The sequence below is a fragment of the Podarcis vaucheri genome (assembly GCF_965113315.1).
Source record: "Podarcis vaucheri genome assembly, chromosome: 8".
In the NCBI taxonomy this organism is placed as follows: domain Eukaryota; kingdom Metazoa; phylum Chordata; class Lepidosauria; order Squamata; family Lacertidae; genus Podarcis; species Podarcis vaucheri.
Window position 1 is genome coordinate 44,108,452 of NC_138766.1, and position 26,575 is coordinate 44,135,026.

A 26,575-nucleotide genomic window follows, 5' to 3' on the forward strand; every position below is an offset into this window, starting at 1 on the left:
ATTCTTGAAGTCCTGCGTTGACATCAAACCCAGAGTAACAAGGGTTGAAGGTAGAACTGAAACAACTAGAACCCCTTTCATTAACCTTCTGTTGTTTTCTTGCCTGTGCCCCTCCTTTCTCTGTCTCTACCATTTTGATTCTGGGCCCCACTTCTTCCCCACTCTATTCATCATCTGTTGCCCACATTGCAAATATATTGGCTGAGATTCAAAGATGCCGTTCCACTAGTGTAAAGCCTCTTTTGGTTATGAAAGGGCTGGTTCTGATCTATTCTGACCATACTGCTGCTGTTTCATTGCAACATATCTACCTTTTATTTTAACCTGCAGAATTTGAAGAAGATGCAGGAAATGGACAGAGAAGGAACTGATGACTCCAGCGCTGATCTTGATGATTTAAAAACTGCTGATTGGGTAATACTGCCTTGTAAATAATACACTAAATATTGTGGCCAAATATTGTGTACGATTGTGGAGTGTGGTTTTTTTTTTTTTACTGTTCATGTGTTTTTATTTATTGATAAGCATATTTCCAAACCTCCAACTCTTTAAACATATTGTGGTAGTGTACAATAAAAACATCAGAATATCATAAATTTATAAACATTATCTATACAATTTATATAATACCTATAAAAGCTTATAAAATTTTATATTTAAAACCACAACTAAGAAAAAGTTATAAAATTTAATTTAAACTAGTGATCATTATGTTTTGGCTCAGCTTAGTTATTTTTCTTAGTGGGCTAACATTTGATTATGGATTCTGAAAAATATTAATGTTCTTGATTCTTCAGGCTCAGTTTTGGGTGCAGGTCATGCGAGACTTGCGAGATGGTGTGAAACTGAAGAAAGTTAAAGAACGTCAGTTCAATCCTCTTCCCATAGAGTATCAGCTCACTCCGTATGAGATGCTGATGGATGATATTCGATCCAAACGCTATACTTTAAGGAAAGTTATGGTAAGCTGTGACAACACAAGTTAAAAAAGAAATGACCACCTTTCACTGTGTCTTTTGGTGAAAGTCAGGTTTATGATTCCACACATATCCATAGAATAGTGGTGGAAAGTGGAAACCCTGCAGCTTGTATAGATGGCATTATGCAGACCTCTGGACATTGCAGGCCCGCTCTTGTTCTGTAGACCCTCCTCTGGAAATTGCTTCCTCTTCCATGGTGTGTGCAGAGGCAGTTTTAAAGGCTGTGCGACTGGTTTGTCCGCACTGGGTCCTGGTGCCACAAGGGATGCTTCAACAATGGTGTAGAACAGAGCACGAGAGGCAGGGGGTGCTGAATTTTAGCATTGCATGGGGCACCGCTGAAATTTGAGAGCCCAAAGAGAGAGAGAGAGAGAGAGAGAGAGAGAGAGAGAGAGAATGTGTGTGTGTGTAAGTAAGTAAGTAAAAGAGAGAAAGAAACAGACAGAGGGAGACACAGAGAGAGGGCCCAGGCGGAAAAAGCCTTATAGGGCGTATAACAGCTTTGTTGCTGGGAATCACAAGTGAGGAAAGTGCTCTTGCATTCATATTCTGTTTGTGGCCTTCAGGCCTATGTGAGAATAGAATGCTGGACCAGCAGCTGCTGTTATGATCATTTTGGCAATTTGGGTGGGTGGGTGAAATGCAGGCAATATGTAGGTGGAGGTTGCCAATGGCCGCAGCAAGCAGAATTCGTCCCATTGTGCCTTGCTTCTTTTTGGCTGTTGTGATAGTTCTGGATTTTTGGTCTGATTCATCAAAGATAATTCTTAATGTCAAACAACGTGTTATTATCTTCAGCACCCCTTAGCTGATTGAAGACTGTTGATGCGTTTCAGTGATTATGATGGTTTTAGGATGCATTGCCCTGTTTCCATTTTCAAATTACCAGATGATAAAGATATGCAGATAAAACATTAGTTTTCTCTCTTTCAGGTCAATGGGGATATCCCTCCACGATTAAAAAAGAGTGCTCATGATATTATCTTGGACTTTATCCGATCTCGACCTCCATTAAATCCAGTATGTAATCTGATATGTGCCTTTTCCTAGTTAAGATGTAGCTTTTAAATATATTTTGTTTGCAATAATTGTTTTTATTGATGCTCCTACCACTTCTCACCTGAAAAATGCTGTAGAATAGAAAACACAAACATTTTCCATATAAGCTATCCCCTTTCAGCTTTATAATGCTTGCATAGAAAGTTAAAACAAGTAACAGGAATTCTTTTAAAATATAACTCTCTGGTATTTTCACTTTCCTTCTAATCAGAATTCCCTGCTCACAGTATATTGCTCTCAGTAGGTTTTCTCAGCTTGAGTCTTGTACTCTTCCTCCCTTCTGTGGCCAATTCCTGCCCAGACATTGCCTCTCTTAATTTCTCACACTCTTGTTGGGCCATTTAACCAGGGACAGGTATGCCCAAATGCACTTCCTCCTCTTGGTTATGCTATCTTTTCCCCTTGGTATTTAACATACATAGGATTCAGACAAGCACTAACTTTATTGCTGTCAGACTCCCTGTTGAATTAATACGCATTCCTTACAAACCTATTTCAGCTAGCCTTGTTGTTTGCTTGCTGGGTTTTTTCATTCCTGACTCTGTCCACACACTTTCCAATATCAATTTTTATTTGCACCTGTATTTCTTGATTCAAGGAAGGAGAGGTTTAAATTCACTATAAATCATATTTCCCATTTAACTTGTAGCCTCCTAGTTGTTGTTTTGTACCCTATCATGCCCAGTTCCTGATGAATATACCCTTTTTATTTGAAAAGGGATGGGGGAATACTTTAATCTCTAAATGGGGCAAGTACAATTACTACCCAAAAAATTAGCTGCTTTTGCATTGAGCACTGAGGAGAAACAACATGAAGAAACAATGTCTATCAGACCTGCTATCTTGAATTTGATCTAGTTCAGAATCAGTAAGGTTTATTATATAAGCCTGTCTGGATCAATGCCTGAATCCATCCCATAACCCTATATGTGTTTTAGTTTACGAAAGACTTCACCATGATAATAATTTGCTGTACACATCTCTTGTGAAGTGTTTGGCATCAATTCTCTACTTTTATATTAATGTTCACAAGGCCTCTGCAAGAAAACTAAAACCAACCCCACCAAGACCACGTAGCCTCCATGAAAGAATACTGGAAGAAATCAAGTCTGAAAGAAAACTGAGACCCGTCTCTCCTGATGAGATCAGGCGCAGCAGGCTAGGTATTTCAATTTTGATTATATTAGTCCTGGGTGGTACTCTGCTGATGAAATTATTGCATATTGTAATGGCTTGTATCCAACTGGTGTCCTTCCGCTTACTGAAGGCTCATTGATGAAGCAGAGCCTTCTATCACAAGAACAGGGAATGAGACATTCTCCAGTGATTCCCCACACACCTGCACACTGTTCTGAAATGTCCTTTTGTGCTGATTTGGGGGTGTGGGGAGTAAAGAGCTAAAGAGGGAAGGATATTGCTAAACAAAACCCATCTGCTGATTTTGATAGGTGGTGATTGTACCTAAGTTGTTTGATTCTTGAAGGTGTGAAAAAAACAGTATGTTCACTGAGCTCTCTTCATAAGAATAGTCATTAAAGTGAAATGGAATGTGTGCAAGCTCAGGAGCTCTGATTGCTTATTAAAAGGCACATGGACTCTGTATTTATTAAAGTAATAATAATGATCAGTGATTTAGACCAGCTATTTCAATGTTCAGTTATTTCATTTTTCTTATGTTGGTCTAGGAAAATATAATTGCTACAGTCACCTGTACTGGACACATGGAGTAGTTTTCCACTAATTTATTGACAAGTAGCAGTGGTTGCTTTCCTTTTGTACAAAGCAACATGTCACTTATTCTTTTGGTGTATGGGGTGTGTGTTTTTAACTTCTCTTTCAATTTCTGCACAGTAGTCCTACAAGATTCCATTTAAATGCAATAGTGTGATATCTAGTCCACATGTAACAGCTTGGAGAAGAGTGTGTGTGATACCCATACCATTTTATACATTAATAAAAATCAAAGTAGATATATGCTGCAGCATTGGACACAAGAACACACATCCTCTAAAAAAATAATAAAAACAAGTCAATGAAATTATAGGGCATTGATGCAACTGGAGAGAGATATTTGTTGTCTGACACTTATTTTTAATTATTTTTTATTTTAATTATTTTTAAATGCTGAAACTCTCACATATTAAATCTTTTATTTAAAAGTCATAAAACAGCACCACCGTGAGAGGACTTGTGTATCTACTATTAATGAAACAGGCAATAAAGAAGGAAGTGCCTATAAATGGGGAGGGAACCATCTTCATCCCCATCAGGGCACTAGGCTCCACCTATACCAGCACAGTGTTACTTTAATTTTTGTTGTTTTCACTGCTGCTGCCAGAAGGCAGAAAAATTTGCTTAGGGAGGATGGATCTTTTCTTCCAAAGTGGAGTTTAGCAACCCCTAAATTATAGTGTCAGAATATTCAGTGTGAATACTATTGCTGTTCAAGTTATCTATTTACACATCCAGCTTTACAGTATATAATTATGCACCAGCAGTGCAAGCAGTTGCCTATTTTCAGTTTTCATGAGAGCATATATAGTCAGCTGGTTAAAAGCATGAGTTGTAAACCAATAAGGCCCTTTTCCATGTTTTAGTTCAAATGTTAGCATCCTGGGCAGCTTTAGGCAGACCACCATTTTTCAATCTTAATTCCGCATCTGTAATTTGTGGATAATACAGGCCAACATTCCATGGTTGTTGTAAGGATTACTGAGTGAAGTATGTGAAGCACTGTAAGCATTTAGAGAAAACACTATAATCACCAATAACTGCTCTTTTTACAGCCAAGATGACCTTATTCTCATCAAAAGAATGATAGATATCTTTGAAGAATAGTTATATAAGAATAGTTATGGCAATTTACAGTTGGGAGTAGAGTAAGGAATTTTATGCCAGTACTGAGATTAATTGACCAAACTATTTTTAGTACCTCTGCAATTGCATGTGCCTACCTCCTTGAAATGTAGTGCCATAATGTTTGCCACCCTCCCCCACCCTCCTTATGTATTTATGCATGTATTTCTATTACAGTATAACTTTTTCAGCAGCATCTTTATGACAGGATGTTGTTTTTTTTTTACTTTACCAGTGATCCTAAGTACATTCATAGCCACTTCTAACATGACAAATTCCCTATACCAAAATAATTTTGAAATATAAAATGGATTTTACAAAATCAAAGCTGAAAAAATGCAGGTCTGTTTTTGCATGTGTACAGTGGTGCCCCGCAAGACGAATGCCTCGCAAGACGAAAAACTCGCTAGACGAAAGGGTTTTTCGGCTTTGCGTTGCTTCGCTAGACGAATTTCCCTATGGGCTTGCTTCGCAAGACGAAAACGTCTTGCGTTTTTTTCTTAAAGCCGCTTGAAGAGGCGCAGTTGCGACGGACCATGCTTCGCAAGACGAAAAACATCGCAAGACGAAAAGACTCGCGGAACGAATTATTTTCGTCTTGCAAGGCACCACTGTATATGCCACAGAAACCTGCTAGCAGTCAGAACTTCCTTGCAATTAAACATGTGAAGCAACAAAAATTCGTATTTTTTGTATGCGACAGTGTACATAAAGATTTATATGCAATTTTCTACACTCATTTAAGTAATTTGTCATGTGTCAAGTGGCCCTTACTGGAATCGATATGACTTCGGGCCAAATTAGAAGGTATTAATCCTGCATGCAGGCTTCAGGAAAGCCTTTACTTATGGCTATGTAATGTGAAGGCAGTGTAATGTTTAAAAGATTATCACCACATGTGCAGCCCAGTTATGCAGAGTATCTGTACACCGGCATCATCCCTGATGAGAATGTGCAACAATGATAGGTATATTATAGACGTGCATATTGGGGGCTGCACATGCAGTAAAGATCTTTTAAATATCATACTCACTGTGCTCTGCATGTGGAGCTAATATTAGCTAAACTGGCCCTTCCAGGGAAATACATGTTTAGGATCCAGGTGTTAATGTATTTCCAACCTCCCATGATGCTGTTGCAGTGTTTACACTTACACCTTTACCGCTGTAAGTGTCTGACTCATTTCAGATTTAGATTGGCCTGTATAATAAAATTTGAAATGTCTCTCATTTAAACTAACCTTCTGTTTTCTTTGTGTTCCCTTAAAAACAGATTGTTTTTCTTTTGTCATTTTGATTTCTTTTCTTTTCTTTTTCCAGCAATCCGGCCTCTTAGCATGTCTTACAGTTTTGACTTGTCAGGTAAAAAGTGCTACAGCACCTGACGTGGTTATTGTGATAACTGTAAATCGTGTTCCATTCCATTTCTTTGTTTAATGTAAGAAAAACATCTGAAGGATGTTTTTCCAAATCCTAGTCTGCAGATTTTAAGATTAATTTAAATATCATCTGAGATACACACTAAAATCATTAGCATTTGTGTAAACATTTATTTTTAAAAATACTGTAGTTATAGAAGAGTGCAGAGCTAGTATAATATATTTGAGTAAACACCCATTACTCTGACTGGGCACCCAAAGGGAAAGAGTAACTCCTCTATGAAGAAAGGTTGCGGCATTTGGGACTTTTAGTTTAGAGAAAAAGTGAGTAAGCGGTGACATGATAGACAAGTATAAAATTATGCATGGCATGGAATAAGTTTTTCAGAAAAGTTTTTCTCCCTCTCTCATAACACTAGTACATGTGGACATTCCATGAAGCTGAATCTTGAAAGATTCAGGACAGATAAAAGAAAGTACTTTTTCATGCAGCACAAAGTTATATGGAACTCGCACCCGTGGCAGGCAGTGATGGCCACTAACTTAGACAGCTTTAAAATAGGATTAGATACAGTCACGGAGGAAAGGGCTATCAAATGATGGCTCTTATCTGCCTCCATAGTTGGAGGCAATAATGCTTCTGGATACCAGTTGCTGGAAAAACCAGGGTGGGAGAATCATCTTGTGCTCAAATCCTTCTTGCGGATTTACCACAAGCATCTGGTTGGCCACTGTGATAATGGGATGCTGGACTATATGGGCCATTGGCCTGATCTAGTAGACTCTTCTTGGGTTCTTAGGAATTTATTCACAAACCATTTATAGAAGATTGGTTCTGTTGGTTCACTGTACCAGTGCAATGCTCCACAGCAGTATTGGTCCAGAACTCCCTTCATACATGAGCCAATGACAGGCATGATCTTCTAACCACGATTAGCAGTGGCTTCTAGGCTCATGCAGTTTTCCTCCACTTCCACATGAGAATTTTCCTTCCCTTTTATTTTCATATGGCAAGATCAGAGCTAGGTTTGAAGGAGTCCAGGAGAAAAGCCCCTCCTAGGACCTCCCATATCACCCTGGTCTTTGCATCAAGGAAGCTTAACAAGTAGCTTTGTCACTTCTTAACATGTTTTCTCAATGTGACAGGTGCACTGCAAAGTGAAGCACTTTCTGAGGGTATTGCCACCTGCCGTTTTCATTTCCCAGAATACCTCTTGGCATCAGGTCCCAGAAGCATTCTGAGGAAAAGCAGATGGTGGGTGGATGCAGCCTTGGCAGCCACTTTGCAGCATGGACACCACTTTGGTAAAAAAAAAAAATTAAAGAAAATGAAAAGTTATTTCAGAGTCTAGCATTAGCTCTGAATGGCCTTCCTGGGGCCTATGAGTCCCAGCATTTACCTGACCATTGCAGGTGCTCACAGTGGGCCTGAACCATGATGTAGCGTACTAGTATATACTAGTGCACATGTGTACTAGTATTTCATCGAACCATGGTAAGCACCAAATATGAGTTTGCAACTATCATTAAAAATTGCTTTCAGAACTCTGGGGAGAGCTAAGCAGGACATAACATTAGCCATGGCTAGTTCTGAAAATCTAAGAGAGAGAGAATTCACATGGAAAAGGGGAGGAGGAAGGGAGATAAAATGAGAACTTACTATTCTTTCTTGAACTCATAACCTTATGAGGTTGTTTCAATAGATACAGTGGTACCTTGGGTTACAAACACTTCGGGTTACAGACTCCGCTAACCCGGAAGTAGTACCTCGGGTTAAGAACTTTACCTCAGGATGAGAACAGAAATCATGCGCTGGCGGTGCGGCGGCAGCAGGAGGCCCCATTAGCTAAAGTGGTGCCACAGGTTAAGAACGGTTTCAGGTTAAGAACGGACCTCCAGAATGAATTAAATTCATAACCAGAGGTACCACTGTACTCTCTTTTTTCTATTACTAAAATTATATGTGCTACATTAAACAGGGTGACATCCAGTGATATCTGCCGGCTTGCGCAACAATGCTTTGTGTTTCTCTTCTCCCCATTTCAGCCCCCCTGCATGCCGCCAAAATCTGCTCCAGAGGGGCTGCTGTGGGGAGGAAAAGGAGGTGAAATCCTGTTGCACAAATGGACACCCACTTGTAATATGTTGGATCTGACCCATAACCTTTCACACTAATACATTAATATGCTGTAGATTTACTATTTAACATGTTACAGATTTCAACCACGCTTTGGATTTGAATATTATCTAAAGAGCTTTTGCTTTTCTGTTTCTGTTTAAAAAGTTTTATAACAGGCAGGCACGTGCATCACACAGAAATGTGATGTTGGTACTTTATCATCTGAATTCTGAACCTTCCTCTGAGTTGTGCTTTTGGGGAGCAAATTGAGGAGTTTGTGGATAGAAGCGGGCTAGCACATGATCAGCACAAGGTTCAGTTATCATGATTTTGGATTAAGAAAGAATAGGCTGTATTGAGGAGTTTTCTTTAACTGTGTTGCTATATGTGTGTGTTTTATTCAATTGTTTTAAAATAGATATTTCCATTTCCTTCCATGTTAATTGGTGCTTTCATCATCATCAACCTCCCTGCTTGTTTTGTCTGATGATTTGATGTTTACAAATAGGGAATCCCTCAAAAAGGAGAGCAGTAGTCTTATTTGTATTATTTTTTTACAATGTTTGTCCAAATAATTCAAGTATAGTTTTTGTTTTTGAATTAGGCTCTGTTATTTTCATCACTATCATTATTAATCACTTATGCTGGTGGTTTTAAACCTGTGTGCCATGGCAACCTGGGGTTCCTTGAATGATAGTCAGGGGTGCATTGGCCAACACTGGTCTCTGTTCTTCTTTCCTTCCCTCCCACCTCTGATGCCCTCTCACGTTTCTGCCTCCCAAAGTCTTGCACAGCTGTTAGTTGCATCAGCCCTGGCTACAATCTCTCCAGGCAAATGGTGCCTCTGGGGCTGGCCAGGGGGTGCTTCTCAGGCCCCTGTGGGGCAGTGTGAGGAGGCATCTCTCTTTGGGGAAGGAGGGGCAGCTCAGAGACCAGTGATGGCAGCTGCAGCTGCCCAGAGGACTCCCAAGGAGAGGGCAGAAGAGAGGAGGCTGATGAACACTCCACAAGGGGGGGTGTTCAAAAAGTGGTGAGTGGCTGACAGCTTTGCAGGCAAGGGGTGACATAACTGGGCTCCTGAGCCGCACAGGGGTGCCACAGAAAGAATGTAGTTGGTCAAGGGAGCCATGGACCCAAAAAGGTTGCACACCTCTGGTTTATGCAGTACCATTGCTGTACATGACACCTTAGAGTTTCATTTGTAAAGAACAGCCAAGTCTTTACCTACAAGGAGCTTACAGTCTTAAAACTGAGAGTGGGGGCAAGAAAGGAAGATAAGGAAATAAAGTGCAGAATATTGGTAGAACTGAAGGAAGGGTTGTAACAGGAAACAACGGCTTAAAGTCAGAGTGGACATGTGGATGAAGAAGCATTTTGAGATGGTCTGAGCAGCAGTAGAGGTTAGTGTTTTGAGTAAAGAGGATGTGATAGGAGGCTGTAAGTAATGGAAGGCCTCATCTCTATCAAGAGCTGAAAAGAGTTCCAGCTGCTCTTCACAATCCTGTTGCTGAAGGTGACACCAAAGTGTGTCAACTATCAGATAGACTCTTGGGAAGATCAAGGGCATGAGAATTAGTCTGCACATGCAGATGGAACAAGGACCATTGGTTTAACAAGGCCCCTGTTTTATTTATACTTCAACAGGTTGGCACAGAACCACAACTCTACATTAGTCCTTCAACATTGGACAAGCCGCTAGCCAAAAACATATGTAGCTGTATAATTTTCACAGCCCGGTTATACTTAGATTTTTATTACGACATCTCCCTTGTATAAATCGGAATGTTTTTTGGGGGAGAAGCACTAAGGAGAGGGAGTCAAATCTCATGGCCCATCAAACATTCCAGCAGAAGCCTGTTCCATGAGGCTGCCTTTGTCACCAGAAAGGGGAGGCGGTGCCTGCTAGCCACCTTTTATTGAATTTGTGTGAACTAGTGAGTGGCTGCAACAGGAGGGAAAGTGAGTCCATCCAGTTCCCCCATCTGAGAGTTGTCTCCCACCCTGTAACCACTACAGTTCCCTCAGGTTTCTGACATTTACCCTCCAGGAGGGTGTTTCTTTAAGCTTTTGCTGCCATACTTGGTTTCCCCCAGAAGAACTGTTCCATCTCTTGGTGTGTGCCAATGTGTGTTAGAGGAACACAGGGAATGCCTATGGAGCCACTGACTTTAAAGTTATCAGAATATGTTACTACATTGGTCATGCTTGCTGTTCACATTTTCCTTGCCTCTTAAATTTAGACATTCCTTTTAATTGATACTTCTAGTCAGTTTTAGCAGCTGGCTAGACAGAAGTGTTGGGAGAGGAAGGTTTTTTGTTTGTTTCTGTTTTTAGCTTAAAAGTGCTGCTTTCTTATTTTAAAGATGTGAATTTCAGTGGTTTTATAGAGGGTGACAGGGAGTGTATTTCATGTTATATGCAATTTTATTTATGTATGTGAAGTGCTGCCCATTTTATTTTGGTTTGAATTCAGGTTCTAACTAGAAGATAGAAGAGCTGAGGTACAAGAAAGGGAGAGATGGATTGTTCCCCTAACCTAGCTATTCCTGGATTATCCGCTCCCCCAAAATGTAACTGGAAATCCACTTCCATAGAGCTTGTAAATTAAATACTTTTTAAGTCTGAAGCTGAAGCAGTTGTTCAATTGATCTTGAAATGGTTCAAATAAATTACTTGATGTTTCGACCAGCTGTGCAAAGAGGATTCAGTAATTAATAATTTAACAACGATCCCACCAGGGAACTATTTTCAGGGGAAACGATAACTCTTATTCTCTGAACCCACTGTATACTAACAGGGAAGTTACAGAGGAAGCTGTTTATGGAAATTAAGAAGATTAGGAACAGATTCTTTAATATCAGTGCATAATTCCCGGTATTCAGCTACTTAATTGAATCAGGAATTTTGTCTTTAAATGAAAAGGCCTGAACTAGGATTTCTCCTAAGAAAGTGGATTTGACCAAAGACATAATGTTAACTAAGAAATAGATGGTGCTCCCTACTTCTGCCCTGCTCACCATCTAGTGCAGTCTATTGCAACTGAAAGAGGAGACTTCTAATTTCCTTGATAATCAATTACTTGGTCATCAAGGAGAATGACAAAAGAAACCAGGACAAAGGTTTTTATGACTAGGATTATGAACATAGTTATGCCTAGGGAGACCTGTCAAACATCATTTCCACAGATTAATTTGTGTGTTTTTTATTTTGCTTTTTATTTGTTTTCTTACTTGATGAACAAACACAGACAATAAAATAACCAAAATAATAAAATGACAACATCAAACAAAAAAGAAAAAAAAGAAAAAAAGCATACCTACAACAATAAATCCATAAGTTCTTATATACGGATTTATGTCACCCTATTCTTTAATCCCAATTCCTTTTCTTCTCTAATAGGCTTCCGTCTTCCACAGATTAATTTGGTACGGTGTAGAGGCTCTGGGCTACAACTATCCATAACATTTTCCTTTTCAAGAAGAAGGAATTCCAGCAGGTTTAGCTATACATAATGAAATTCCCTCTTCTAGAAGCGCAGATGCCCTGTTTTCTTTTCCACCCAGCCACCCTACTGCTCCCCCAGCATAGCCACACGGAGGACATCAGTTGTTTTTAATTTTGATTTTGATTAGCAGCATCGGGGGTTACATTGACATGGTTAATCATAAATCATGGTTTATTGAAACAAGTCAAATTCATAACCCTAGCTTTGAAGTTGTCTTTTTCAAGTTATAACTAGCAACACGTTTAAGTATGGACTAGCCACACATTCATATTGAATTGGGAATGCATTTCATGTTCTTCTCTAAGGGCTCACCCACAATTCCTTTTGTGCCACATTTCTAGGCACAGGTCAGCACTTTAAAGCTCTTTGTCCAAACCTGCATTTTACCACTGAATCGGGGCAAACAACAATAGGTTTTCTGCACACAGAGCGCTTTAAAGTGCGGAGCTGTGCCTGGAAGAGGAAGTCTGGATAATCCCTAAGTCACCTTGTGATTGTGAAATCAGCTTCAATTCTGAGACTTATTTTTATTTTTCTGTCATCTCCAGATTGTACCCATATCTAGGCAAACAGCATATTAAAAATCCTAAGCGTCTGTTCTAATTGTCTTTTCCAATGAAAGCTGCTCTTGAACACAAACAGCATATGGGTACATGATTGCTCATGTTCATATATAATTTATGTTCTCTTTGATTCATTTGGTAAGCACAGTAATCTCTACCTAGAAAGAAAAGGTAAATTCCATTTGGGTTTTGTATTATCTTGTTTTACACCTTAGTAGTAGAAACTGATACCAAAATGTCATAGCATTAAGGCTCTTATGCATACCTACCTAGAAATAAGCCCCAGTGAAAACAAATGGACTTACTTTTGAGTAGACATGTATAGGATTGCACTATAAAAAGTTTTCCAGAAAGGATTGCAGCCTGTGATATTTGATAGCTGTTTTTCCATCTTGGCAAGATGAGAAATGTATATTCTGCAGCCAGGCTACTGTTTGTCTTGGAATTGCTGACTAACAGCGGAAGGTAACTGCTATTGCTTCCCATTTGTCTGACTAAATTAATCAGTATTGAATTAATTAATTATCATTTCAGATTTATACTGACAAAAAGCAGCCTTTAAAAGCCCTGTATTTACAGTAATTTTGTGGTGTGTGAGAGATCTAATAGCTAGGTGTATTTTTTGCTGTAAATTTAAGTTAGTTGCCCTTTACCGTCTGTTTGAATTATTTTCTGTCTGAATACTGGTTATAAGCAGTTGCTTCCAATATTTTATTCTATTTTTTACTGGTCTGAAGACATTGTGGCCTTGATTCTCTTGAGATAACTAAAAGCTGGGAAACGGTAGGGATATATATCATATGATAGAGGGACACCAGTGTCTATTGCAGCAAAAACAATAGAGTGTTTTGTGGCACCTTAAATACCTAACAAATTCATTTTGATGTTTGTTTGTTTGATGCTCTTTGTTGGAAGCTCTCTGGGCAGTTCACAGTATTAAAATACAAAATAAAAACACAAAACACATAATAAAAACAAGAACAAGAACAAAACAAACCCATAGGAATCCCCCATAAACTTCCATAGACTAGTCCTCTTCATCAAATGTTACCTGCAGTTGTGTCTGTATGTTTATCTACACACACACATACACACAACACACATGCATGCACACACATACGGTACATACACACATTTGGCAGGGAAGAGGATTATAAAGAGTGAAGTCAAAGGAAAGCAAAGGATGGTGGAAATAGCATAACTATCACAGTCTGCACTCACCTGCATATCATTTTCCTTGCACTTCACTGTTTAGAATCCTCCTCCCTTAGTTCCCTTCGTACATTTGTTGGCTGTTGTCCACAAAAATGTGTTAGGTGCCACAAGACTCCTGGTTTTTTAAAATATATATCTTAAGTGGTAATAGAATTATTTAAAGGTAAAAACAAATGTTTTTCCCCAACTACATATCAGTTGCAAAATACTTACAAGTGTGACAAAAAAATAGTCTGGTAAAATGCATTTCAAGCTATCCTTGCGCTTTATTCTATTCTTTTTGTTATATTTTCTGTTTGTGTATGTTTCCTTGTAAATTTCCTTTGGGTTCTGCAAGGTGTAAGTAGCTGGCTGCTGATATGCTAAAACTATTTTTTAGCAATATTGGATGAATGATTTGTTTATCCACAGTTTCACAAAATCAAAGTAGATTTGCCTGTAAAAATAGAAGCATGGATTTATATAATTGGAATAGATTATTGGAATAGATTACAATTGGAATAGATTACAACACCCATCCAATCAGGGCCTGGGATATTCTGTAAACAGAACATGAACCTGACTCCCTCCCAAGCCTTCCTTGGTGCCCATGTGCACCAGGTTGAAGACCGTCAGTTTTTTTAGTTTGTAATTGCAGAGCAGTTGCTGGAGCTGGAAGTCTTTTGATTTTAAAGGATGCTTGGGCAGGGGGCAAAAGTATCAGGGGTGGTTTCCCCACCTAGTAGCCAATCTTGTTTGCTTCCTTGTTGCCCTCCGGCCATGTGGAGCTGACAGTAGGCACTTGCTTCACCCCATGAAGGGACCGTGTGTGTGTGTGTGTGTGTGTGTGTGTGTGTGATTCAGAATATGCATTTGGGCAGAGAGTGAAAAATAGGTCGTAGAATCATAGAATTGGACAGGACCATGAGGGTCATATACTCCAACCCCCTGCACAGGAATCTTTTGCCCAACATTGGGCTGGAACCCACAACCCTGGAATTAAGAGTCTCGGGCTCTACTGACATAGGTACCTTTCAGCACAACTGGGGGTGGGGAACTGCTTTGTAGTCTAGTAGAGGTACAGGAGGGTTCATATGGGCAAAAGTGCTCTCCAAGTTTTAACATTTTATTGGTTTTATTGAACTTTGAGCAGAGGGTTATCTGCTAGAAACACAAATAAGTTTATAATTTGAATGAGATCAGGTTTTTGAAAGTACATTTGTGAAAGTCACATGCTTCCCTTCCTCCTCAGATCCACTAATGCTTTTCTGTCGCATCACATCCACATTGCACTCCAGTGTCTGTAACTTTATAGAAAAAAAGAGATAAATTTCACAGTTGTGAAACTTCAGTATTAATTGCGCTGTGAGAAACAAGTATAAGTGGAGTTTACTTTTCTACTGTGCCACCACAATAATTTTTCTCTCCCCCCCCCCAGATGTATCAACACCAGAGGCCTCCAAAAATCTTTCAGAAAGCTGTCAGAATGGCAGCTTTTCATCAGAAGCAAAGGTGAATGGCATTGGTGCTACTAAGTTGACAGTACAACGGAAGAGACTTTTGAAAGCTCCCACTTTGGCTGAACTGGATAGCTCAGATTCAGAGGTAAGGTGCTGGTTAGTCTGAACCTCTTTTCAGGATTTACATTTTTGTTGATTAATTTCTATTTTGTCAGAATTTTTTGTTCAAGGTATTATATATTTGTTTTTTGATTAATTTTAAATCTTACCTTAAGCCAGAAAAGGTTTGCAGAGCAATTACAGATCAATACAAGCAAGTTCCTGCCCCCAGGCTTAAAATCTAAAATGACATGACACAAAAAGGAAAAGGACTAAGGGAGAAGGAAATAAGCAAACTTAGGTTTAAGTTACAAGTTACTCTAATAATCATTGGGGGGGGGGAGGTAGAAGAAGTTCAAGAAGAGGCAGAGCCAAAGTTATTGGTCTCTGAGTTCTGCCAATGAACTGGTCTATATCCCTTCTCTTCCCTTCTGCCTTGTGGAATGGCCACTGTCAGATGATGATCATATGGAGGTGTCTGGCTTCTCAGCAAAAACTGGTGGCCCTGCATCCCTTGAAGATTGGTGGCTCAGGAACTAGAGTGGAGACAAGAGAGACTTTGGGCTGTGCATGATCTTTCAATAAATTGTGTGTGATTCCTGTGCCCAGCACTGCACATTCTTTAAACTCCTGAGTGAAGAGGAGGCACTGCAATATTTGCCTGTCCATGTTTGGAGTCTTTGGGAGTGCTGGCATGGTTTTGTCTGATTGTTCTAGTCCCAGGGAACTTTACGGCCCTTCCAAATTCTGGAAGCTCAGGCTGAATAACAGCACATAGCATTTCTTGTAGAATAACAGTTTCTGTCATAGACTGTCACAAGTCTATCAGAGTTCAACCTTCTTTTTGCTCTTGTCTGTATTCAGTAATAGCTTACAGTTGGGTTATAGTGCTGCATTCCCTCCCCTAAATAAAACAAGTAATGAATCAGTCTTGACAAAATGTGAGGTTTTCCACATTTCCTTTTAAGATTAACAACCCAGTTCTAAAATTTAGTGAACAAAACCTAAGTAGGTTTCCGTGAACCTTTGCTAGGACTCAAGGTCAAAGCAATACTTGAGTAGGCGACTTAAGGGATGTTCTGTGGGGATTCAGTTTGTTTGGCTAACAAGGCAATTGCAAGGAGACACGCCACCAAGCAGGTAAACTTCCATGCACCAGTAAGCCAGGTAGCATTCCTGATGCCTATAAAAATTTCCAGGTCAGGCATGCTTGTAACAGAAGCATTCACCTCTTTCTCACCCCACCCTCAGCTACTGAGGAGTTGGAACAGACAAACTTACAATACCAGAATTTTTTTATTATAAAATGCATTGTGATAAAATCATCAAGGTTTTAACGCTGTTTATATATAATGCTAACAAGTGTCTCAGTTAAAGTTAACTCTTATTTCACTTAAACAGAAACTGAATTAATTACAGCTCTCTCCTCTAAAGTCCTGACATAGAAGTCTTGATTACAGATGGATAGATAGTTCACATTTGGTCTATGCCAATTTCACTTTAAAAAAATAAAAAGTCTGTTTCAGCCCTTAGGGACAATCATGTCATCCCCACCCCCTGCCATATAATTTTCTTCAGTGATGACACATAATCACAAACTATTGTTCCAGGGGCCTTTGCAGCTCCATTTTTAATCCATGCAACAGGAGCTGTACTTTGTAGCTGCTCAGAATGGCTTGTACCTTTTTTAAAAAAGTTAAAAATGAAGCTCTTGAACCACCTTGTAGTATTTGTTGTGGATCTGGATTCCAAAGAGAACCACGTTATGACCTGCACAGAAATCTTTGTTTGTGTATCAAGTGAGTTTGCTTTGGAATATGGACGTGCAAATTTCCACCATGCCATGTCATGATTTGGTGATAAAGTACTTAAACAATAGCAGCAATCAGTGAAAGGGCTTGAGTGTAATTTCTGAGCTACAGCTTATTTAACTTGAAATTCCATTTTTGAAAGAAGATGCCATAAAAGAAAAATGTGAAGCTCCTGTTACTGGCCGGAGACAGTGATTTATTCAATGCTTATAGCCAGGAGAATACAGCTTGGATTGTATATAATGTAAATACGACCTTAGGTTGAATTTCATGTTATAATAAATTGAAAGTAAATTACCAATACAATTTAAATAAATAGGAAAAATGCTATATTGAGTAGAAATACCAGCTAAGTAATCATGTTATACTTTATAAGTATGTAAGCCGCAAACTCTATTCTAAATTCAAATGAATAAAAGTAATATTTGTTGAGTATATACATAAGAAAATTTATGGAAACAGAGCAAAGAGGTACATGAGCAAAGGTGTTGGGGGGGGGACAACCACGAGATTTTGTAATCTGTTGTCTTCTAGCAATATTTTTATTAATGTGATCCAATGTTTATATATACTAGTGCTTTTCAGTACCTTGTGTTGATAAAAACTCTGATCATGGCACATGAAAAGTTTGCTAATAACTGGAAAGTAGATATGCTAAAGCATTTCTTTTAATTGGAACTTGTTAAATAAAGTATTGCAGATGTTGTCTGCTTTTTAAAGTGGAAGCAATTGATCAACAAGAACATCTAAATGACCTATTTTCTTTCTTCTAGGAGGAGTATGTACAGAAATCACCCAGCAGCAGTAGTATTTCTCCCTCCCAAATGGAAGATACATTTCCAGAGACCATATCTGGGAAAAAGGGTAAGAATCCAACCTTTGAAAAAGTGTGCAGTACAGTAGGAACTTCTAGAAGCAGATGACTCCAGCAAGGGACACCCAATTCACTAAGTTAAAGGAAACCTACACAGCAACATGGGTCTATCTTAGACATATCTCATAAGGAGAGCAGGAAACCAGTTGTAGAAAATTCTTTTAAGTTGAATTAATTTGGTAATGATTTGTAATAATTTGTAAAATAAATAACAATAATTGGCAAAAAAAGGAAAGTCCTGGTGTCCAGGGAGTCTGATCTGGAACAGTCTAAAGGAAAATACAGGTGTGATACTTCAGGATCTATTGACTACTTTTGCTGTGCCGTTGGGGTGGCGACGAGATCATACTGGCCTATCTATTCTGAATGTATTCTAAATGTTCTTATGTGATGCCAATAAAGGTTACTTGATTTGACTTGACAACCTTTGCATCAACCTTTAAGTCTTGAACATCTGAAATCCTCATGGCCTCCTGTGATTCTATAGATTTGTACTGGCCATATGAGGAGTGTTTGAGCAACACACTTGTGTATCACCTCTATCAAAACATCTGTGTTGGCATATGCCCTCTTTCATTTATGGGGTAGCTACAAATGTGCTGCTTTGAGGTCAAAACATTAAGAGTGATGCCTGCGGAGAGGAGAGGATTATGCTTTTGTAATTCCATGGTCTTTTTTAAAAAAAGCTCTTCACACTTTCAGATGAGGTTGTGATTACTAGGGAGCAATGCCGAATATTTCTACTCATTAGTTGTAGAATCCTGCTGTAGCAAAATCCACTGGTAGTCATGTGAATCTGTAGGGATGGGGTATAATGAAGCAAGAAATCATTTTAGCCATATTAGAAAATACAGCTAACAGTCTGTACAATTGTACATATGTTAATTATTTGAAGCAGTATCCTTATAGCAACCACCAATGTAGTGAAGAAATGTTGCAATGTAGTGGTTTAGATGTGGATTGAGTAAGGGAGTTAAATCATTAGGTCAACTAACCTCCTGAATTGTTGGGGAAATAGTTTAGCCTCACTCTGGGTTGATTTCACACAAAGGTATGTGGTTTATAAAGAAACCTTAGCTCACATTTTTGTTATCTTCCCGTGAAGGTGTTAAAATAAATATAGAAGAATTTTATTAGATTTTGGCTTGGAAGCTGACTTGGAATCGTTTTTATAAATTTACCACCATAATAAATACACTGAAAATTGTGTTCAACACTTGATGCAGTTCCACTTATTAAAGCATCACCACAGTCTGAGTAGAACAATAGGATTGGGTTCCTTTGATTTCATTGGTCCTGTTCTTAAAAGAAAATGTCTGATTATTAGCAAAGTAAACTGTTACTTAGAATTAATTGATGCTGATTGAATTTATAGTGCCTCCGAAATTCTTGCCAATATCATCCACACCACAGCCAGAGAGGAGACAGCCACCTCAGAGGCGACATTCCATTGAAAAGGAAACACCAACCAATGTTCGACAGTTCCTGCCACCTACAAAGCAGAGCTCCAGATCACTTGTAAGTAGCGTGGTAGATAATTTTCGACACTGGTTGATGGGTAAAGACACAACAGCTCCACAACAATGAGAGGATAATGAAATGCTGTGTTGAAACCCAGATGTAATACTACCTTGAACTGTGTGAGAATTTGAATCAGCACTTGAGCTTCATCCACTGTAAACTGATTGGAAACTCCAGGAGAAAACTCCGAACTTTCTGATTCAAGTTTTGAATGTTGTGCTTAAGCGTTGATGACATTTTTATTTAAATACGCTGACAAAATTATTATGTTTCTAAATAACAAGAAGGTTGATATTTTCCCCTCTCTCACGTTAGTTTGATTTTAAAAGCCCAGAGCAGATGTGATCGCATGGCAATATAAGAATCCATTGAGGACAATTTTTAAATTTTTTCTTGAAAACAAAGTGCAACAGATTAGCCAATTGGCTTTAATTGAAAGCAGTTTTCCGACAGCACGTAAGTGTGATGGGGGAACAAAATGCCTGCTTTGGGGCTGGCACTGTGCCTTAAATAACTTGGATTTCATATGAGAGTTCCAAGTTCACTTTTTAGTCTCTTGTCCCTTGCCAGAAGGGCCCAAGAGTGTCCCTTAGAACTGAGGAAGAAAGAAGTTTTTGAGAGAGCAGGGGGCACTTACAAGCTCTTCAAGTCAATTTATTTGCATTGCTTAACTTGAAGAGAGCCCTTCTTATTCCTCCTTGGCTCAAGAGGCCATGATTTGGATGCCAACTGTTCAAGGTGCTGAGGTTAACTTGTATTAAATAATATACTTCACTAATGTAGAGGGCACAGTCTATTCCCCAAGAAGAAATCAAATGGTTTGTTGTCATATGATTCTAACTTGAGTACATCTTATGATCCTAGGTAAATGGCATTTCAGTAACCTTAAGCTTATTTGTTAGTGCAGCATGCAGAGTACAACACAAAAAGAATTGTTTTTGAAAAGTTAGCTAAAGAAAGTAATTGTTTTACACATGAGAGAGAGTTTGTTTGAAGTATGACTGAGGGAAGTAATCAACATACAGAAAATCTGGTTTTTTTATGTGGTACAAAAATGTTTGTTTCCACTGAGGCCTATCACAGCCACATATCTACATGGGGGGGTGTTGTTTGGGAGTATTTAATTGATTGCCGTTTCTGATTAACATTATTCTGATCCTGTACAAAATTGGAGTTTCTTTTTTGTGCTTTTGAAAAACCTCCCAGCTCATCCATCCTTTTATAAAATAATCTGAAAATTTTATTGACTGTCTTCTTTAAGTATTTTTACTATTCATTTATAGGGACCTCTTATGCTCTCTTTTTTCAATAAAAAGGCACAAAAGAATCAAATTTATTGCCTTTTTACATTACTGTCAGCTGATATTGGGTACTAGCTGGGTTTCACTTTTAGAGCTCTGTCTGTGGAAGAAAGATGTTCTTTGGCAGCTGTGTTTAGTTCTTGAGATCTAAGGTAAGATGGGAGCAAGAAATGTGAATATAATATCTGTTGATAAAATTACAGCAGATACGAAATGGATGGAGAACTTTACATCTACAAATATTTCTGAATAACAATCTAATATTTTATATCTTGTACTATCAAAAGGAGCACCCCCTATTTCTGTTCTTGTTTGGCCTTATGAGAATGAGAAGGCTTCTTGTAAGTATTCATCATTATTTTTTTATTTTAAAATTTTGTATTCCGCCTTACTTGTAAAATTACCAAAGGCGGCTACAACATACCATTAAAACAACAACATAGCAAAATAAAATGAAAAATGAAAAAGCCAAAGTAGCAGAAGCAACCCCCCCCCACAAAATTATCGATAAAAAGTATAAATTGATAGCAATTGGCCAAATCAAAGAAAACAAAATAAAAATCCAAATTTCATTTAGCTCAGAATCTTATTTAGAGTGGCCTTTACTCATTTAAGTTCTTGGCTTGATGGAATTTCTTAAAAGAGAACATTTCACAGTGTGCTACAGCAGAAAGCACTCTCTTCTGAGGAAATGTTTGTGTGGCACAGATATTGAAAAAAGTGCATGGAAGTGATACATACAGAGAAGGCAGTTCCTTTAGATTTGCAGAGTGTATGTCTCTGGTGCATCTGCATCCCAGTGTTTCAACCATTAACTAATCCAGAAAATGTATAGTTTACTTAATCAAACCAAAGAAGAAGTTTCAAAGAAATTCCTTGATGGAACTGGATTTGAAGTAGTACGCACAAATGTTATAAGGTTTATTCATGCCATAGAATAGTTTTTTCCTTGGTTCATCATTTTGCTGAGAGAGAATTTGAAAGTTCATGTCCATTTAATATGCCTAACATAACATAAGAATGGCTGCAATAATTTCTGTAGTATCAGAAAGCAGCACATATATTGGCAATGAAATATAGTTCTGTGTTCATACTTGTAGCCTTATGCACACTTCATACATTTTTGTAAACAAATGTGGCCCAGTCACGCTATTTTAAAAGATGATGTGAGAAAAGAGATATTATTATGGTGTTTTGTTCGTGATAAATGTATTTGTATTGTGTAATAGTGCCTCCTAGGGGTGATACCTGACATTTCATAACCATTTTTTCAATTAAAAAACTGTAGAAATTTAAGCAGCTACTTCAAATCATTGAAGACTTTCAGTGTTAGACTTCCTTGCCTAACTGTTAGACTTCCTTGCCTAGTTCTAACATATGGCTTTAGGGATGCAATTCCATTACTGGACAGGCTCAAAATATGAAGGAAGTGACATAAGTAAGCTCAAAATGTTACCTACTTTAAATTTAATGGCAAACTTCTTCATCCCTTCCCCCAGGATTGATGAAATTTCATGGCTTATCTTCTGCTCCAATGATGGCAGTTGGTCTCCCAAGGTGAAAGAAACCCCATCATTTCCAGTGAACAGAAAATTGCCTGTTTTTTCAGCAGGATTAGAAGGGCACTTGTCCTATTTCACATACTAGCTACACTTTCATTAAACTGGCTTGCTAGTATGATAAGGAAATTAATACTTGAGCTAGAGTTACATAATCAGAAGCACGGGTAAAATTGTTGCTTGTGTTCAGCATTCCCTTTTCTCCTTCCTGTCTGTTGTTCAGGTTCCCAGGATAACAGGTTTATTTCCAAGGATGACGCTCAAAACACTTTTTCCAGCCATACATACAGCCTCTCAGCTTAGCTCCCATCCCTTTGAAGCAGCCTTATTTGGGGTGGCAAGGACTATATATTATCTTTGTGAGAGAGCTTTTAACAACAAGTGGACACTCTCAAAGGTTTGCCTTGCACTGCTGCCTATATACTTTCTTAGCCATCTTTTTCTCCCCTCAAAAAGGGGAGAGCTTTCAAAGCTATGGCAAGAATTAACAGTCTAGATTGTCACTGGATTCTGATTCAAGTTGATTTCAACATCTGTAGTCTTTTCTGTGCATGTGTAGATTCTCTAATCAATTTGCTGGGGAACAGAAATCACTTATGAAAGGACAGCAAACCAAAAATGCAACATCACAAGATTATTAGGGAAGGAATTGTCATAATCTTAAATCAGTGGAATTTTAAATAATAAAAATAAAAAGCAGTGGAAAGCCAGATCAGAAGAATTAAAAAATTATTTTAAAACCACTTATCTGAAACCACAGATGTCCAGTTTTGCCCAAATTCTGATATTTATACATTATTTCTCTCTTTGTGTGTGCCAACTCAGCAAGCAAATATAATCACTAACCAGTGTTTATAAATCAAGTAGGTTTAAGAAGCATATTGAATTCTGAGGATTTGTGTAAGGACATCTGAGGGAAATTTTAATATATTTGTTACAATAACATTGAATTGCAGAATATATACAATGTAGGTTTACTTTCTCTACCAGTCTATCAATATTTACTATATTTTACCTGATTAAAGTTACTCCTTTATTAGTTTTTGATAAGTAGCAATATAAGAGCGCAAGATATATATGGGACACTTTCAGTCCAGTCAAATGAGCCATTTCCACCATGAAAGCAGTGCTATTAGTTTCAAGGCTCCATCCTACTAGTAAAACCCCAAAGCTAATTAAATTGTTTCTGGTGCAGGAAGAACTATAAAGAGAACTGCATCAGCAAGTACCCTGGCCTTCTGTCTCAGCCCAGTGGAAGCAAGACTAGCAGCAGCCTGTGGGTCCGCTCACATTAGTGGCTTGAAACACAGCAAGTTAATTTTTCTCTGCTGTGTTTCAAGTCTTATTTGCACAGAGTTTTCCACATTAGGGAGGGGCCAGGGATGACTTCAACCAATGCACATGGCATTTTTGGTTTCCTGCCCCTGCAACCCCCCTGGAACTCTTGTTCATGAAGCTGTCATCTGCACCTGAACAACCACTGTTAGGCTATGTTCAGGTTCCTGCCTACTCAGCATCCAGTTTTCTAATCAGATTGAAGCTGGTTTGAGGAGGGAAAAGCCTCACGAAACCTCAGCAATTCTTGTCAAGAAACCACAGGATTGGTAAGGATTGTGGATAACAACATGTGAATGTGATTTCAAAAATTAGCAGTGTGGGCGCACTGGATGCAGAGTAAGGGGTAGTATGAACGCACCCCAAATTAGAATATAGAGTGGAACTGAATGGATTTCCCTCACTTTGGATTCTGAGATACTTCTAGCAACAGCTCCATGAGGCTGGGTTATGAGCCGCCACCCCTAAAAAAATCCCTGATCATAAAAGGTGCTTCCAGATGGGTGTTTATTAGGAGATTGCAAGTTTTTTTCTGCAGTGATCACACAGTGTCATAAGCATCAAAACACCAGCCTTTGTTTTTTGCCATGTAATTAGATCCTTTCCACAGAAAATCCAATAAATTAATTTTTAAAAAATACCCATTGCCAGTGAAGCCATATGTGAAATCTGAATGACTCATTTACAACTCTAAGCCCAGTTGGAAGCACTCTTAAACTATTCCATATTCAAACTGTTTGTCATGTTCAATAAAAAATGGATTCAGTACATATTTAGAAACGAAAGTTAAACTCTCATAAAAACAACAGTATTATAGATGTTTAATTATTTGTGAGGAAGTTGCTAGGCACAAACCAGAGAAATTTCTCCTTAGGAAAAATGAAAAGGCATAACAATGCTCAGTGCGTCTCCCATGCATTTTAATGAGGATTGCGGAAAAGGCATTACAAGTATATTTTAGCAACTATTTTAAATACATGGTGATGAATCACAGTCACGTTTTACAGCCTGTTGGGTACAATTAACATAAGATGGAAATTAAATTGCTTGGATCTAAATAGATCTTTTGTCCATCATTCCCTGCCCCACCCCCATATCTGACCTCCCATGTCCTATCATGATTTTGAAGCTCCTTTCAGTTTCAAAAACAGTTTGCCATACAAAAAGGGAGGGCAACTGTTGGGGCGGGGACACAAGTCCAGTAGAGTTTTTGAGATCATGGGAGTAATTCCCTTGTTGTTTGGATCCTGGCCAATATTATTAGAGACACGCAGAGTGATATAGTCAAGACATACTGAGACTCACATGATGAAAAACCTCCTTCAAGCACTAAAGACTTTGTGGTCCTTTTCAGATAAACATCAGAATTTACATAACTGACCTTCTGGTTCCCAGGTTCTGGGAATGCAGTCAGACATGCTTGTCATTTTGAACTCATGATTGCTTGTGCTTCTGCTATATCAAGTTTATTCAATATTAACATGTGTTCAAATCCAGCAAATAGTGGATTTTCATGATTTTCATTTTTAAAATCTTAGAAATAAAAAGATATTAGACAATGTTGTACACTCATTTACATGTACTCATGATAGTGGAATGGATTTTGTATGGAACTGGAAACGCCAAATGCCTCTTTCAATAAACTTAAATTGGACTGCTCAATGACTTGCTTTCATTAAAAGGATATTAGCTGATATGTAATCTCATTGCAACATCTCAAAATATATTCCCATAAGAACTCAGTATCTCTATCATTTGTTTTAATGTTGCATTGCAGTTTGGTTGTCCTTGTTTTAACTTCTTGAAAATACAAAAAAAGCATTTAGACCAAAATTATTATTTTTTTGCTCATGTCTGTAGTTGTACATAGATTATTTTTTTAATGGAAAAATATTTTCTTTATCTTCTGTAGTGGAGAACAATAGAGCATATTAAAGAAAAAATCCTTAAGAGACATAGCATAGTTCACATTTTCACTTATTAGTTGTACAAATAAAACTATTACAGAACTCCAGTGTAGCTGGTAGTAGTGGGTCCTAAGTGCTATTTTAATTGGTTGCAGTCAGTAAAGAGAGCTAAGGGAAGAATTTAAGCAAATACTATTAGAATTGAAATCTTTTAAAAGGCTATGCCATGTATTACAAAGCAGAAAAGGTTGAGGTTGTGGTCTATACTGGCTTTCTAGTGAGTGTGTCTGTATGGTGCACACATTTCCAAACTTGAATTTTTCTCTTTCATTCTCTGAAATGGTATGTGTATCACTTTGGTGTAATCCTAAGTATACTTAAATGGAAGAAATTCTAGCACAATAAATAGTGTTGTGCTAATAGTAGTAAACTAGGAGACTTGGACAAAAGTCCACTTAACCCTGACACTCACTGGCTATCCTTGGACCGGGCACATGCTCTCAGCCTAAGCTGCCTTGTGATGATAAAGTGTGTGAGGGGATGGCAGAGATAAATATAATAATGAAGATATAGTATAGAAATTATCATTGAATATGGTGGACTAGCTTTCAAAAGCCATCCAGCTCAGAGTAATGGTTCAGTTCTGCATGTCCAATTAGATTTTGGCTTGGTGTTCCTCATCCCAATGCGGCATCATGGACTGCTCTTGAAACATCGGGGTATAGTCAGTATATTGATATGGTGTTAGTCTGCTGTTAAAAGGAGGGAGATAGATATGCTCAGAATAAATGTTCTTGGGGGTAGGGGACATAACTACTGCATGGAGGTCAACCACAGGTGGGAGGCGGTTTAGTACCACCATGCATGCATCCCTTTTGCATTAAAAACTGAACCACTTTCCTCTACTTGATATTTTATGAATTGTATACAGTTGTGCCTCTCTGCTGATGAAAGGTGGGGAGGTGGTTTTGGCAAATTCTCCCTTTCTCCTGCTGGTCCATACACTCATCTGCCAAAAGGTCTCCAAACCCTCTTGATCAGATTTGGAGGGGGC

The 26,575-nt window shown here is 38.4% G+C and overlaps 1 protein-coding gene across 6 annotated transcripts in view; it reads left to right on the forward strand.

Moving 5' to 3' along the window:
• The window catches only part of SPIRE1 (spire type actin nucleation factor 1), an 80,769-nt gene that overhangs the window by 42,869 nt on the left and 11,325 nt on the right, over nt 1-26,575 (forward strand). The window contains exons 5-14 of one of the 6 annotated variants that reach the window (XM_082235191.1): nt 331-414; nt 798-962; nt 1,914-2,000; nt 3,073-3,202; nt 6,215-6,256; nt 15,093-15,259; nt 17,798-17,888; nt 19,274-19,416; nt 21,008-21,061; nt 22,503-22,676. In XM_082235191.1, the coding sequence (XP_082091317.1) occupies nt 331-414; nt 798-962; nt 1,914-2,000; nt 3,073-3,202; nt 6,215-6,256; nt 15,093-15,259; nt 17,798-17,888; nt 19,274-19,416; nt 21,008-21,061; nt 22,503-22,676 (1,137 nt within the window). The remainder of the gene's footprint in view (nt 1-330; nt 415-797; nt 963-1,913; nt 2,001-3,072; nt 3,203-6,214; nt 6,257-15,092; nt 15,260-17,797; nt 17,889-19,273; nt 19,417-21,007; nt 21,062-22,502; nt 22,677-26,575) is intronic. The other 5 variants (XM_082235193.1, XM_082235192.1, XM_082235195.1 and 2 more) reach the window with 5 other exon arrangements.